This window comes from Pseudorasbora parva, chromosome 3, assembly GCF_024679245.1.
Source record: "Pseudorasbora parva isolate DD20220531a chromosome 3, ASM2467924v1, whole genome shotgun sequence".
Classification (NCBI taxonomy): domain Eukaryota; kingdom Metazoa; phylum Chordata; class Actinopteri; order Cypriniformes; family Gobionidae; genus Pseudorasbora; species Pseudorasbora parva.
In genome coordinates, this window is record NC_090174.1 from 31,173,851 (window position 1) to 31,190,983 (window position 17,133).

Below are 17,133 nucleotides of genomic sequence, written 5' to 3' on the forward strand. Positions count from 1 at the left end.
AATCAGTCGGCCCATTCTCCTCTGACCTCTAGCATCATCAAGGCATTTTCGGCCACAGGACTGCCGCATACTGGATGTTTTTCCCTTTTCACACCATTCTTTGCAAACCCTAGAAATGGTTGTGCGTTAAAATCCCAGTAACTGAGCGGATTGTGAAATACTCTGGCATCCATCCATCTGGCACCAACAAACATGCCACGCTCAAAATCTCTTAAATCACCTTTCTTTCCCATTCTGACATTCAGTTTGGAGTTCAGGAGATTGTCTTGACCAGGACCACACCCCTAAATGCATTGAAGCAACTGCCATATGATTGGTTGATTAGATAATTGCATTAAAGGGTTAGTTCACTCAAAAATGAAATTTCTTTCATTAATAACTCACCCCAATGTCGTTCCACACCCGTATGACCTCTGTTCATCTTTGGAACACAGTTTAAGATATTTTAGATTTAGTCCGAGGCCTTTCTGTCCTTTGAATGTAAGTGTATGCCCACTTGCTGTCCACGTCCAGAAGGTAATGAAAACATCATCAATGTAGTCCACATGTGACATCAGTTGGTTAGTTAGACTCTTTTGAAGCGTTGACAATACATTTTGGTCCAAAAAAAAACAATTATTATCCAAAAGAAATTTCATTTTTGGGTGACCTAACCCTTTAATGAGAAATTGAACAGGTGTTCCGGATAATCCTTTAGGTGAGTGTATAATGCTACCTCTTTTTAAATAGCTTTTTTTGCTTTTCTCCTACAGTAAATTTTCAGAATAAGCGGTATGCAAGTTGATTTTGTGTGAAACTTAAAACCATGTCCCCTTGAAGGTCTATCGACAGCATTTTTGTCATGTTTGCCACGATTACCACAGAAACTAATCTAAGCTGCTCCCTGGAGAGGTACAGAGAGTATCTAGAGAGTTGCATGCTTACAATGGAAGAATATGTGACAACACATTGGCTTAAATTCAAATTATATTATGTGGGAATTGTTAGCAAACGTGGCATGCTGATGACATAGATTCATTTGTATGTAACCCAGAGAATTCCTTCAAGGGGTGTATCTTCTAAAACAAGCCTAAAAGAAATTTGGTCCTGAAAGTTAAGTTCTTACAGGATATCGGATAAGTTTATTATGACTATATTGGACACTTCTGCAGGGTTCACACTGAGATTCTGATACACTGTACTTGATTATTGATAACATGCTACGTTTGGATTGTGCCACTGCAATATGATTTTCATTGTTTCTCTGAACTAAGTGTACTATTAAGTGTCCTGCAGCTCACTTCACCCTTGCTCTGCTCCTTAGCATGCTCTGGACCTGCAGCTAGCTGTTGCTAACATTCTGCAGCTGCTGGTACATTCAGAGAGGAACCAGCAGATCCTGTGTGAGGCAGGTCTGCACTCACGCTTGCTTCAGCGCTGTAGCTGCGCTTTGGGAGACGAAGATCACCCGCTTCACCCACCGTTGCAGAGGATGTTTGAGCGGCTGGCCTCCCAGGCCCTACAACCGATGGTTCTCAGGTGAGTCTAAGTTTGCTCAAAAGATTTTGAGCGGGTGGATTTTTTCTTTGATAGTGACTGGAAAATATATAAAAATTTGTTCTGTCAGCAATAAAGGGTTAGTTCACCCAAAACCCAATTTATGTCATTAATGACTAAAACATGATTAATGACTTAATGTCGTTCCACACCCGTAGGACGTTCATCTTCAGACCACAGTTATATTTGGTCAGAGAGAGTATGCAAGTGTATGCACACTATACTGTCCATGTCCAGAAAAAAAAAATCACTTTTTTTCCCCCCTCATATACTAATGACACGTGTACGTTTGTTTGTGTGAAAAGCCCGCTTTTATTAAGCAAATGTAAGGAAGACATTCTGAAATGTTTACAGACGAGCGCATCAGCACGCACAGGGGGCATCAAACCCAATCAAACCCAATCAAACCAGGGCCCAATCAAATAGCCAACTGAAATTAAATGAACAATGGTCTACTAAAAATGGCCCAAGCTAACAGAACAAAAAATTAACGTAACATGAAAGTCACTCTTACCATTTTTCTCAAACTGCAACATATATCTTTATATAATCTATCCATTAAAGTTTAGGATTATTGAGGTTTTTATGCAGAAAAAGGATTGAATCAACAATCTTTATCACGCTGACGTGACCGAGCCCGACCCGAACGTCATTTCTATATATCTCTCCGAACCTGGCCCGGCCCGTCGGGACCCATCGGGCTCGGGTCGGGTATCCATCCTCTACTGTGTACATGTATGAGTCAAAAGAAGTAAACTTTACAAGGCTGTGTGTTCAGCTGTGAGCTTGTGTAAAAAAAAAAAACGTATATACTTGGGTAAGTATACGTTGGGTTTAAAGGAACTGTATGTAAGAAATGTATTTCAATTAATCATAAAATGGCAATGATATGTCACTAGACATTAAGAAATCATGTTCATTTAAAATACTTATATCACTGACAACAGTAATCTGGCCAGGATATTTTCATTTAAAAGTTGTTGTTGCAGCCCTCAACTGATGTTGATGTTTTGGCCTGAAGCTCCACCCTCCACCTATCAACCAATCACAAAGTCAGTAGTGATTTGGCACCCAGGGGGAGGGGGATACACCGCTCTGCAGTCATTTGAAAGTGATTGCCGTACCAGTTTTGGCCACAATCTTACATACATTTCCTTTAAGTGTCAGGTTAATCATGATTAATCACACAACAAAAGCTTTTTAATATTAATAATTATATTATGGACATTAAGACCCTCAGTGCTTCTTGTGCAATGCAATACAGCATATACAGTACACTACATGACTGATACAGTGCAGATTGGAGGGCCAGCTTTTTGTCCAGTACATCTCAAGGCCTCAGCAATATTTATATAAGTGATGAATATTTATGAATAGTATCTTAATGGAACATGTTTCTGCCTCCAGCCTTTTATTGATTGGTCTCCCACATGTGAGCTCTTTTGAACAGATTTTTGTTTATACAAAGACCAGATGAGTCAGTTAAAATTTGTCTGCACGATTCAATCTTATCAAAGCTGCACGTTTGCATAAAAGAAAAATTATCAAATTTGACACGTCTTAATATTATTCAAAGCTCTCCATGGGTCATCTCCAAGTCAAACGGATTAGCGATTTCAATTTTCCGCATGGCTGGTCTAACGTGATGGAGGATGCTGGCTTTCAACACTCCAAAATAAAAAAACAAAACAGCAATTCACTCCAGCTATTTTGAGGAATTAACCCTGCCTTGTATCTTGGTTTAAGTGCCATGCAACATTCAGCGCTGGAAAAATCCTTCTGCAAATAGATATAATTATAACCATAATAATATTTACTTGAGTGTTTAATATGTATTGTTTATCAATCTATTTTGTTGTTATTTAATATTTCTTTAAGTGCATTTATTTATTTGTATTATTTACAGTCGTTGTCGTAATGTATTTATTAATGAAAATATATTTGCTGTCTCTATAAAATGTTTTTATATATTTTTCAGGGAATTTTTACGACTAGGGAATCCTCTGAATTGCGGTGCCTGGGACAAAAAGCTCCTGAAGCAGTACCGTGTCCACAAGCCGAGCTCCCTCAGCTATGAAGCTGAAATGCGAAGTAAGGAATAAAGAATGCATAAAGACTGCTAGAACTGTCAGTGTGCTTTTGTACCATCCCATAAACAGTTTGTGTCAGTGTTATGTGGTCTTGTCTCTGTGGCTTCTCTGTGGGCCAGTGAAAGGAGGGACATTACTTCAGGCTTCACTGGCTGTGGTCTTTGGTGAAATGCCATCAATCACCATCAGAATCAAACAAAACATTCTCCTCTCGCTCTCCTCGACACTGCCAGCTGAGAGACGTTCGATTGAACAGGGTTTTGCCGGAGATGAGTTCCCAGCTTCCCTAATTACTAGTGAAATTACTTTTCTCCAAGCTCTCACCATGTCCAGCGAGTCCTGTTTGAACTCGCTAATTTAAAGGTTTCCTGCTGGCTTCGTAGAAAGTATCTAAGGAATTCTGCTGTGGATCTAGGGTCCAGTGAAAGAGGAGGCTTTTGTTGATTATATCCAAAACAGATGATCTCAGAATGAGGTTATTTAAGAGAACTCTAATTTAAACGGAATTAAAAGATTTTAAAGGACAGAAACTGTATCTGCTTTTAGTGTGTCGAATTTACAACATTCAACACCCACGTTTTTTTAAACCTTTAGCATTCCTGTTACACTGCTTCAATCCTCAAACAGCGACATTATGTGAATGTGAAATGGCATTTATTATTTCATTTTTTTTAATTATCATTATTCTCAATAACAATTAACAATTAGACAATTTCGATCATGAACTTCAGGTGGTCAGAATACTTTTTTATGATGTTATTATTGACATTACTGTATTTTGATTTGATTCGATTTTTTTTTTTCATTCAGTGTTGCGGAAATAGTTTACAACCCGGATTTTGTTATTTTCAATAAATACATACATTTAAATGAATATAAAGTAATACATAATATTTTTTATTTTGTAATACTACAATTGCATTAAAAATGTAAAAATTAAATGGACAAAATTTAAGAAACCACCATTTTTTTCACTACAAACATTTAATGTGGACATTTTCTTGCAATGTTAATGCTATTTAGTAATTTATCAAACATATCTAGAAACAAGAAACATAAGATTTGTGCCTGCTAATGTTTCTTTAAAAAGCTAAACATAAAAACAACACATTTTCCTGAGTCCAATTATTTGGTTGAGGTGAAGTATAAAATCACTTGTACTAAGAGAAATAAGGGCTATCTATGTTTCATCACAATTGACCATTAACTTATTAAAGTCTTAAGTTAATAGTAAGTACTAAGTGAGCAGGCGAGTTTAAGTGACCATTTGACCCTTTTCACCTTCAGACAGCATGACCCTGTCCATGGAGGGTTTTGGGCCGGATAGCGTCTTCACAATTAACGAGGACAATAGCCAGTACCGGATCAGTCGAAGTCTGGTGCGATCAGCTGAGGGCAGCACTGTGCCCCTCACCCGAGTCAAGTGCCTGGTCTCCATGACGACGCCCCATGACATCCGTCTCCATGGATCCTCCGTCACGCCCGCCTTCGTGGAGTTCGACACGTCATTAGAGGGATTCGGGTAAGGCTGTCAGCGCTAGTCTAGCCTAGCTCATCTTTTGAAAATGAGGATTTGTTTGCGCGGTCAATGCTTGCAAGCAGACACCCGTTTAGACATTTATTGGCTTCGGTTCAGAATGCGTTTACCAGATATATGCGTCAATCAAACATTTATCTGGTGTTGTGCTTTTAAAAGCTTGACCTAGTTTAAAGCTCACAGAAAAACAGAGGCTTGAAATGCGCTTGCATCTCCGAACGCATCACAGTTCAAAGCGCAACAAAGAATCCACACTGAGCCTCCATCTGTTTCTGTTTAACATAATCCCATCAGGGTACGTGCTAAAACTGAAAATAACAGATCTTTTAATATTTCATTTTTTGCATTAATTATGAAAGCACAGTGATCATCATTTGTCTTCTTTCCAAATTATTAGCTGCTTAAATAGGAGATTTATGTGTATGAAATAGGTCAACGGTTCTGTGTTTGCTCCCAGCACACATAATGGTGAGCCACATGCTTCAAGTAATATTAGTTGTGCACAGATTGAATTTTGTTAGTCTCCCATTGCTTGAACAATTGTGCAGCAGTTCCACCGACTTAAATACCTCAGATTCCCATTAAACCTGCACCAACCGCACAGACAAATCAAATGATGTATCTTTTATGTGTCTTAGCCAGGATCCTCTTGTGTCTTTAAATACTTCCTCCTACATATGAATAGAACATGCAGCTTAGAATAATTGAAGATGTAAAAATCACTTGTACTAGCCCACATTTCATCTCGCGGATGCTGAGAAAACGCTCGCGCACGCACACACGGCGCGCTCCCCATCTGCCTTCATGAAAAATTCATGTAAACACGTCCTGTATTGGGCCGTGTAGACCAGCCTAATGGTGCTGCCACAGCTGGGATAAGAGCTTTTTTGGGTTATAAGGGAGAACACAGGGAAGGGGAGATGGACATCCCCCCCCCCACACCCCCACACACACATACAGAGACTTCTATGTTTTTTAATCTTTATCTTATTTTAAGAAATCAATATTCAATCATGTGTCTTCAGTGTCAATAATTATTTACATATTTTTAATTATCTATGTAGTAAAATTTTACTTATTATTTTATTACTATTAATTAAATTATAATTTTTTTATATAGTCTCCAAATGTGCCCACAGTGGTTTTGTCATATATGTAACGAGTACATTTGTCCTCAAATTGAACTCTTCCTCACAAACTTCCATGTCTTGTGAGAGGTGTTTAATGTTTCACTGTTTTTGGGTGGATGCTTGCATTGTTAGTGTGATATGGGATGTTTTTTTTTATGCCACCATTTTTTCAATATTAAAATGACATTTGAGGCTTCCTTTGTCAGGGTTAATTAGCCTCCAAAGAGACCCATTTAGCTGTTTTGAGTGACACTTGGTGGTTTATTTTAATGAATGGCTGAATGTTTAATGAAGTAGCGATTGACACAAATCTTACATTGAGTCGCAGCTCTTTTCATAATTCTCTGGCATTTAGTAATATCTGGTGTTATTTTATTAGTAGATGTTAGATGTTATTTATTGCTGTTATGATGAGCACACTCTGTCACTGTTACATAAGCCACACAAATGAACATCCAAATATCCTCCTTAATCCGAATGTGAAATATTCTCACGTTTTATGAGAGATGATACAATGTCTGAAAAAATGTTTGTGCTGCTTGCATTCTTGAAATTCATTTTTTTTTAAATTCTCTCTCCAGCTGTTTGTTTTTGCCCAGTTTGGCCCCTCACAATGCACCGTCCAGCAATGCCAACACATCTGGAGTCAGTGACGGGGCAGTGGTCAGTGGCATGGGAAATGGTATGTGTTTATAATCACACTGTCCTCCCTCTGTGATTTGCATAACAGCAGCCAACAGCTTCCCACCCTTTTGGAAATCTTTATTAAGATAAAGCCCAAAATATAAAGAAATTCAGTTGATAAAGTATGCTGCAGGTGTTTATCCATTAAAGGGTTAGTTCACCGGAAAATGAAAACTATGGGATTAACGACTCACCCTAATGTCTTTCCACACCCGTTCATCTTCGGAAAACAGTTTAAGATATTTTATATTTAGTCTGAGAGCTATCTTTCCGTACATTGAAAATTAATGTACGGTATACTGTCCATGTCCAGAAAGGGAATAAAAACATCATCAAAGTAGTCCATATGTGACATCAGTTAGTTAGTTAGAATTTTTTGAAGCATCGAAAATACATTTTAGTCCAAAAATAACACCAGCTACGACTTTATTCAGCATTGTCTTCTCGTCCGGGTCTGTTTTCAATCTGCGTTCAGTGACGCTGCTGACGTGTTATATGGTGCGCCCATGTATTAGGGTTCAAATAAATATGGCTGAGCAAAAAAATGCAAGTCTGATGTTATTATTAACTTTCTGGTCCTTCTGGACATGGACAGTATACCGTACATACATTTTCAATGGAGGGACAGAAAGCTCTCGGACTAAATATAAAATATCTTAAACTGTTTTCCGAAGATGAACGGAGGTCTTACAGGTGTGGAATGCCATGAGGGTCATTAATGACATAATTGATGACATCATTTTCATTTTTGGTTGAACTAACCCTTTAAGGTAAAGATAATGTACAGAAAGCATGTCATTATCGCAATAACATTTTCTTGTTAATTGGGATCCCAGAGAGTAATGATCAGCTGATTGTACATCATCCGACTTATTACATCGCTACTTACCAGATTAATGGATAGGTCACGTCTATGTATTTGAGTTAATATTATTTTATTATCTTACTTTAAATATCTGTTACAATGTAGAAAACAAGTGTAATGATTTCTGATAGTTCATATCAAGTCAAGTCAACTTTATTTATATAGTGCTTTTACAATGACGATTGTTTCAAAGCAGCTTCACAGTGTTAAACAGGAAAATGTTGCAACAGAGTTTGATTAGGCTGTACAGTCACTCTGGACAAAACGGTGATGTTATCTAGCTCATTTCAAAATATTATATATTATTATTATATAAAAAACACAATATTACTTGATGAAAATGCAGCCTTAGCCACAGTGTTACATGTCTTTATTTTAAATTATCTGTCTTAATTTTTCATTCCTTGCTTTAACTTCTTAGCTATATATGTAAAGTAAAATCAGTACCAATGTATGGTGCCAATTAGCTATTCTAACCAGTGTTGATGTAAGAAGGCCATGGGATGGTATGAGAGAGATGAAAATAGCACTGGTATGTTGCCATGGACAGTGGTGAAATATAGTTTATCAGTTGTTATGTGATTGACCAATCAGAATCAAGTATTTCAAACTAAACATTTTTTTTTTACAAACGTGGGATGGCAAAGGGTGGTATGGCAGCTTGACAGATTTTTAGAAGCGTCTTGGCTCATGACAGGCGGGAGATAGAGCGAACAGCAGCACAGCACTGTGATTGAATTTTTGCAAAAATGGTGGAGTCTTGAGAAAAGAGGGAAACTTGACAGAAATTGTTTGTGTAGCTTTGCTCCTGTTCGAGTGCCACCGGCTCACAGCAGCCCTGAGTGGGCGTACAAGTGCCTATGTAGTATTAATGAGGTGATTCAGGGCTTGCTGCCTCTCCATCTCTCCATCTCTCTCACTTCCTCTCTTTCTTTATTTTACCATCTCTCTCAGCGTTCATCCTTCCTATTTCCTTTCCCTCGTCTCTCTCTCTCTCTCTCTCTCTCTCTCTCTCTCTCTCTCTCTCTCTCTCTCTCTCTCTCTCTCTCTCTCTCTCTCTCTCTCTCTCTCTCTCTCTCTCTTCCTCTGTTGAATATAAATGGATGATTTCAGTATTTATAGATAGACTCCTGCATCATATCCTCTGACCCATTTTCGTCGATGACATCATCATTTCTTGCTCAGAGAGTTTCATTCAGATCCCCTGCAGTCTAGTTCATTGTTCCTGTCTCTCTTCCAGGAGTTTCCTGGGTTTAGGGTACAAGCTGAAGTGGATTTAGTGTATCAAAGTAGCTTAGGCTAAATTTTCTAGAATGTGCACTTGATCTAATATATAATTATGCAGTTGAATGAATAGATCATTATGTATATGATCATTAGTCCTGGAAGATTTATTCGGTGACAATGTTGGACCTCAAACTCAATACAAACATTTGAACTTGAAAAAAATGATTAAAAGAAATACAAAGCATTCATTTTTTTTTTTTAAATATACTTTAATTGTTATGCTGATAAGTTACACACAATTCTTTTTAAAATAAATTAATAATTTTATTCAGCCTTTGAAACTTCATATTCCTTAAATAATCCTGAAAAAATATATGACAGTTTTCACAAATATATTCAGCAGAACAAGTTTTTTAAACATTGATAATAATAAGACATTTTTCTTTATTAGAAGGATTTCTGAAGAAACATGTGACATTGATGACTGGAATAAATTGTATATTAAAATGGAATAACTTTATTTTCAATTGTATTATATTTTACAATATTACTTGTTTTACTTGTTGTGATCAAATAAATGCAGACTTGGTGGGCATAAGCAATTAATTTCCCAAAAATATATAAAATATTCTACACATTTATTTATTTATTTATTTATTTATTTTATTTATTTTATTTTTCACAGAACAAATGGAAAAATGACAACTGTGAGAAAAAAGGGAATAAAGTAATAAAAAAAACATTAATATAAAATAACCTATGACAAAACAACAGAACATTTGAAGGACAAATGCATACAAAGACGGATGACCATTTGACAGGGCAGTTAAGGCATTGATCAGGATACAGATTCATAAATGTTGTAAAGTCATTTAAACCAATGAATATAAAACTGAAATAAAAATATGTGTACTACCATTTTGACTCATAAGAATGACAATTGTGTACAGAACAAAAAGACAAATAAAGTGCACAGATGACTATTGTCAGCACAATATTAAATACATTATCAATGAGAGAGAGAAAAAACTGACCCCCAAACGTCATTTGTAATGGAAAAACAAACAAAAAACATATTTTCACTAGTGGTCTCTGACTTTGGGAACCCACTGTATACTTTGTCTAATAGGAAACACTTTACCATTCATCGCCTGTTCAAGCAGCATCAGAATCTAAAAGAGGTCTTATCTGGCCAATAAAAAGCTATTCTGAAAATAATCGACACATAATATACATGTAGCACTGTACAGGTGCTACTGTTGTTTCATCCTATATCAAAATCACACACAAACAAAAAGAATAACCTCTAATATTAAATATCCTAATTTTTATCTCTCCAGGCGAGCGTTTCTTTCCACCCCCGTCTGGCCTGAGCTACTCAACGTGGTTTTGCGTTGAGCGCTTCAGCACGCCGCCCCAGAGTCACCCTGTGCGTCTGCTCACGGTGGTGCGACGGGCCACTTCATCTGAGCAGCACTACGTGTGCCTGGCCATTGTGCTGTCTGCTAAGGACCGATCTCTCATTGTGTCCACCAAAGAAGAGCTGCTTCAGACCTACGGCAAGTGTTTCCTACAACTTCCTGTTCTAACTCTTTAGTCAGCAAAGTTTTAATGACGTGGAATTTGTGAATCAGAAGACCATTTCAACCTTTGTTCCTCTGTACCCAGATTAAGGAAGCTTGAGAAAAAGAAAAGAAAAAAAAGGCAAACTTTTAAAATGTATATTTAATTCTGTTGTTTGTAAACATATTAAACCAACAATTCAAATAAACTTGTTTTGCTTGTGATGTCAACACGCTTATGTTTTGGAGGCAAACTGTTGATAGACTATTAAACCATTTTTATGTAGGATTTAAGAGCCTGTTCCTTCTGAAACGCAGAGGAAAAGTTCCTTTGTCTGTGGTTAGTGACGTGACATAATTTCCTCTCTCCCCTCGCAGTGGATGACTTCAGTGAGGAGTCCTCCTTCTATGAGATCCTGCCCTGCTGTGCTCGCTTCCGCTGTGCTGACCTCATCACCGAGGGACAGTGGCACCACCTGGTGTTGGTTATGAGCAAAGGAATGCTGAAGAACAGCATGGCGACTCTCTACATCGATGGCCAGATGGTCAGCACGGTCAAGGTGTGGCCCACCTTAGTTTTGTTTTGACTAAAAGTAATGGGAAACGTTACGGTGGCGTTATTTTTTATGCACAAAGGTTTTTGCAGATTTCAATTTCTCACTTTAGCATAGTGTAAAACTGCCGTCAGATCTGAAATCTGGTGATTCCGCGTGCTTCATTAGTGGCTAAATCGCCAGTTCCCACAACTACTGTCAAATGATCAATAGTTCTGAACCTGTCTGACCCACACACATCATTTGCTAAATCCAAAATGAACACTAAAGCCCTATTCGCACAGGATTAGTATTATCTAGGGACCTCTGTGATTTAAAAATTACTCCCCCACATCTGAGTTTTGCGTGGCGCATTTGCACAGGATAAGCAACGCCTGTGATTTTACTCAAATATACTGACTTATCTCCCGGATATGATGTTGATTAAAAGTTTTTCCGTTATAGATATAGCTGTGTGAAATCATAAACAGTCATATGTATCGATATCGTTTTGATAGTTTTATAGTAATACAAATATTTTGTTCAGTTAGACAACATACGCTACAATTTAAAACTGAACTGAGCACAGACAGCAGGAATCAGGTTTAATTTATCTCGAGTGAGAAGCTGACAATATTCGGCAGAAGATTAAGTTTCAAAGTTAAATGTAAAAGCGCCCATTTAAGCGAGCTTGTCATTGTACTGATCTGTTGTTATGTTTTTCATTAAGAATAGTATTGATATTAATATTAAACACACCATGCAGGCAATTTGCTCCCGAATTCGAACTCATTCTAAAGTGAAGGTTTATAACCCATGTGGAAATTCATAACGATGGCCATTATGAATGCAGCCTCCATTCTTCATGAAAGATAAAGATACAAATGCGCACAGGAAACAAAAACCTTGCAAAAATATATACGATCCGCCTAATACTGGCCAAATCACAGAGATGCCAATTCGCACAGGAGTAATATTATCACAGGACCTCAGTGAAATATGGTAGGTCATTTACAGGGGAATTTTTACTTTACAAATGACAGACATGGGCGATTCACACAAGATTAAGATCACAGACATTCTCTGCAATTATTACACATCACCAGAGATCCCCAGATAATACTAGTCCCGTGCAAATAGGGCTTAAGTGGCAAATGTGGGTAAAACTCAGCTGTTGGCCTGATACGTTTAAGTGATTTTCAGCCTAAAGTCTTGAGGCTGGAATACACTTTTTTGCCTAAATTTTACACCTGATTTATATTCTGGACAAGATGATGCCAGAGCCAGTTTGCAGAGTTTAGTTGACCGATTTTACAGAAATTTGTGTAGTGTGTAAATTTGCACAGACTTTGATCAGTCAGAGGATATTAAACCTGGTTAATATCTTCATTAAAATAACCATGTTTTTTTATTTTTTTATAAGATTTTTAGATGCCTGGTAGTGTATGATGCCCAGTTTTTCTCAGGCCTTGTTTACACCTGGTATTAAAGGGATAGTTCATTCATATTCCGAACACAAATGAAGATATTTTTGATCCCTCTCAGACAGCTATTTAATTCAAGGTCCAGAAAGGTAGTAAAAATGTTAAAATAGTCCATGTGAGTCCTGTAGTTTAACCTCAATTTAATGAAGCTATGAGAATACTTTTTTTGTGCAAAAACAAACAAAAATAATTACTTTATTCAACAATTTCATCTCTTTTGTCCTCTTTTAACCACTTCTGTCCTGATTTCTTTGAGGGGAGGGTCTATGGGTGGGTAAAAGTATGAGCCTTTTCAGGTCTGTGGATGAAATAAGCTCTTAGAATTTGACATAAGAGAACATTGTGCTTGGTACGTTTTTCATCTTTAAGCAAATTTGGGTCTTCAGCCTACAAAGTTCAAATCCCATCTGGCTCGCGGGCTTCCAATAATGTTTACGCATCAGGTCAGCAGGGCGGAGAGTAAATGGTCTTTTGTGGCTGTTTGAACACATTCCACCACATAAACACCTAATGCATTTTCAACTATCTCTGGAAGTGATCGAAAGTGAACAAGCTCTGAATGTTTTAGACTCTGTTTACACTTGTATTTAGTGTTGTCCATGTGATCCGATCGACCAAAGCGCATCTTAATACCAGGTGTAAACAGGGCCTCTGTAACTATTTACAAAGTTGGAAACTGTATGATGCCTAGTGTTGCCTTCAACATGTTCAGATTTTAAGATGTTAGTGTATTCCAGGGTTTCAATTACTTGGGATCACTCAGCTTAACTTGTGCTTGTCTTTGTAGCTTCACTACGTTCACAATGCTCCCGGCGGCTCTGCATCCACAAACCCACCTGTGGTGAGCACGGTGTACAGCTACATCGGCACACCACCTGCCCAGCGCCAGCTCTCCACTCTTGTCTGGCGACTGGGGCCCACTCACTTTCTGGAGGAGGTGCTGCCTGCTGCCAGTGTAGCTGCCATTTATGAGCTGGGACCCAATTATGTAGGCAGTTTCCAAGCTGTTTACCTGCCGTGTAAGTACCTGTTATATCACACTGGGTGGATAACTAGAGACTGAAAGATGCATAATCTTTAAAGTAGATGTTTATTGTAAGTTAATGGTTGTTGAAATTATGAAATGTTTAATCTTTTGTCGTATCTAAAATGCAGGTATTTGCTTCTGTAGTTGCTTATTGTGGCTTATGATAGTGACAGGGTTTCTTCTAATATCTCCAGGTAAAGACTCAAAGACTGAGGCTGTGCCGCCCTGTCCTGTTGCGTTGGTCCCTGAAGAGAAGGTCTCCTTCAGTCTCTTTGCTCACTCTGTATCTAGTCTCACTGTGGCCAAGATAAGAAAGGTCTACAACAAACTGGACAGCAAAGCCATTGCCAAACAGGTAAGCAGTCTCACCCTCTTACTGCATCTTAATGCTAAAATTATATATATTTTAATGCAATAATTGTTAATTATTCAATCATTTCTTTAATGGTTAATACATATATATATATATATTGCAATTTTCAGCATCATACTCCAGCCTTAACCCTTCAGAAATCATTCTAAAATGCTGATTTGGTGCTCAAAAACATTTCTTCTTATTAGTTATATGATTAATAATGTTGGAAACAGTTTTTTTTAGGTTTCTTTGATAAATGGAAAGTAATAAAAGAAATGAAAACAACATTTATTTGAACCACAGAAATATGTTACTGTTCTCTTCATTGTCACTTGGCAATTTAATGCATCTTTTCTGAATTCAGGATTAATTTCTTTAAAAGCAAAAAATAAAAAAATAAAAATAAAAACCTCTTAAAATGTAGTGTATATGGAATGTGCAGATTTTTACTTTATATTTGATGCAGAATTCTTCAGGGTACATGTTTAATGCATCCTTGTACGGTACTTTACTGTTATTGCTAGTTGAAAGCCGAAATCAACAAAAATCTTCAATAGAGGCGTGGACAAGAGGGGCACATTTTGTAGTGTTAAAGTTCTGCATAAATGAGGACATTAAAAAATCGGTAGAGCTTTTTGTGGTAAACGGCAGACTTAAAGACTGATATGTTCTTTACAAATTTTATGAGATCATTTGCAGAATGCAAAGTGCAGTATTGGACAGTTTTATGTAGGTAGAGTGTTCCAATTCTGCAGAAATTGACCCTCAGTAATGATTTGAATTACCATGTTTGGAAAGCTGCTCAGAGTTATTATTTCCATCCCCTTTCAGCTTGGGGTTTCCTCTCATGAAAGTGCCACACCAGTCAAGCTCGTCCATAATGCAGTTGGCCATCTCAACGGACCGGCCAGAACCATTGGATCTGCGGTCATAGGTTACCTGGGTGAGTGTGTGTGTTTGTGTGCTGTTATCATAAGGACAGTGGAGATCTATGAGTTTTTTTTGCAGAATAAAACATTTGAAAAGTTGAATGTTGAACATGAATTGAAAATGAATCAACCAGCCCTTTCTCTCAGTCATGTATTTATAGCTGCAATCTTGTTCCATGTAGGTGTGCGCGCCTTCGTAACCAAACCAGTGGCCACCAACCTCCAGTACATTGGAGGAGCAGCTGCCATTCTGGGCCTGGTTGCCATGGCGTCAGACGTAGAGGGTCTCTATGCTGCAGTAAAAGCTTTAGTTTGTGTTGTCAAGAGCAACCCGCTAGCTAGCAAGGAGATGGAGCGTATCAAAGGCTACCAGGTGGGCTGCAATAACAATTACTTATTGAACTTTGAACTGAGAATGCCCTCTGTTCTCTGCAGCTGCAGCTGTAGCTGTAGGATGTTATGAGCCAATGAGGTGGCAAATTAAATGCTAACAGTAAGCCTGGGCTGTTGTGACCGCTGACAGCCAACTGATGTGATAAGTGGGGGTTCGTAAGGGTGGGGCATGCTGGGATGTGCTAGTTTAAGCATAACAGATGGTGCATTGTTTTATTTCTCTGCTGCTTTAATGGGGTCTGTATAGAGAATGCAATGTTTCATAGAGCTAATGTTGATTGTGCTGTCACTCTGTAAGGAAAATGAATGCCTGAGTGTTGCGTTGCAGTCTGTGTTTAAACTGTTTGGTTCACTAAATCCTGAAATGAGTAGATTAACGTAAATATAGCAGAGCATTCTTTTGCATAGATCCTGTGGTTTCCTGTCAGCTTTAGATCATTGCCTGAAAGATCTCCTTTAACTGAGTGTCATCTGTTATGTTGTAGCTGTTGGCCATGTTGCTGAAGAAGAAACGACCTCTGTTGAACAGCCATATTCTGCACTTGACCTTCTCCCTGGTTGGAACTGTGGATAGTGGCCACGAGACTTCCATCATCCCGAACTCCACAGCCTTCCAGGACCTGCTGTGTGATTTTGAGGTGTGAAGCTCACATGAGGACCCATGCAGATTTTTTTTAAGTTACTCACATCCAGCAGATAAACCTCTTTTGAGTTAAAGAATGACCTCTTTTAAACATCCAGTCAAGATCTATAAATATCCCAAACTGACATGATCAGTGGCCTTGTAGAAAATTTAACTGCAGGCACGTTTCTAAGCTTTCTGCCATAAGAAATCCAACAGTTTTGCTCTTGCAGCGTAGTTTCAGTGGGCCTGTTTACACCTGTGGCCAGTTGCATAAACAAAGCCGCTTTGCTAACCAACCTATCTTTTTATGCAAGTGATTTAAAACGTATTTGACCAGTATTGTAAGAAAAAAATCAAATCACTTAAAGCATATTCTCTTATATGATTAGCTATCTGATTGTGAAAATGCCATCCAAAATGCTTTCGAGACATTTTTATTATCGATCTAAATTACTTCCAGAGGTGTTTTGAGACACATTCCAGATGAAACTGGACAATTGTAAATACATTTGTGACCCTAGACCACAAAACCAGTCATATGCTTCACGGGTATATTTGTGGCAATAGTTAACAATACATTGTATGGGTCAAAATTATAGATTTTTCTTATATGCCAAAATTAATTTAGATATTAAGTAAAGATCATGTTCCATGAAGATACTTTGTAAATTTCCTACGGTAAATATGTAATGTATTATTAGTAGTAATATGAATTGCTAAGTACGTCATTTGGACAGCTTTAAAGGCGATTTTCTTATTTAGATTTTTTTGCACCCTCAGATTTTCAAATAGTTGTATCTCTGTCAAATAGTGTCATATCCTAACAAACCATACATCAACGGAAAGGAAAACCTGTTTGTTCAGCTTTGGTTTTGTGGTCCAGGGTCACATTTAGTTGTTGAAGCCACAGTAAATTATATTCCTTCAAAAAAAAGAGCGTGTTAAAATGGCTTCCAGTATGCCAGATGACTTGCCAGATATGACAGCACTACAGCAACACGCATTGCCATAGATATGGCCCACTGCAAATGAGTAGCCTATCTTCTCAGCAAGCCAATGAATAAATGAAACTGAAAGTTTGGCATTGCTTCCTAAAGCTCAAGGATGCAATGCCAAACAGATTAGTTCTCATTAAAAGAGGTGTTAATAAACTTAC

General features: G+C 37.8%; 1 protein-coding gene across 4 annotated transcripts in view; it reads left to right on the forward strand.

Annotated features, from left to right (window-relative positions):
• The window catches only part of wdfy3 (WD repeat and FYVE domain containing 3), an 89,991-nt gene that overhangs the window by 43,289 nt on the left and 29,569 nt on the right, over positions 1 to 17,133 (forward strand). For all 4 annotated transcript variants that reach the window (XM_067438414.1, XM_067438412.1, XM_067438413.1 and 1 more), the window contains 11 exons: positions 1,304 to 1,518; positions 3,515 to 3,627; positions 4,914 to 5,148; positions 6,875 to 6,975; positions 10,410 to 10,628; positions 11,010 to 11,191; positions 13,436 to 13,667; positions 13,870 to 14,030; positions 14,862 to 14,973; positions 15,142 to 15,332; positions 15,838 to 15,990. In XM_067438414.1, the coding sequence (XP_067294515.1) occupies positions 1,304 to 1,518; positions 3,515 to 3,627; positions 4,914 to 5,148; positions 6,875 to 6,975; positions 10,410 to 10,628; positions 11,010 to 11,191; positions 13,436 to 13,667; positions 13,870 to 14,030; positions 14,862 to 14,973; positions 15,142 to 15,332; positions 15,838 to 15,990 (1,914 nt within the window). The remainder of the gene's footprint in view (positions 1 to 1,303; positions 1,519 to 3,514; positions 3,628 to 4,913; positions 5,149 to 6,874; positions 6,976 to 10,409; positions 10,629 to 11,009; positions 11,192 to 13,435; positions 13,668 to 13,869; positions 14,031 to 14,861; positions 14,974 to 15,141; positions 15,333 to 15,837; positions 15,991 to 17,133) is intronic.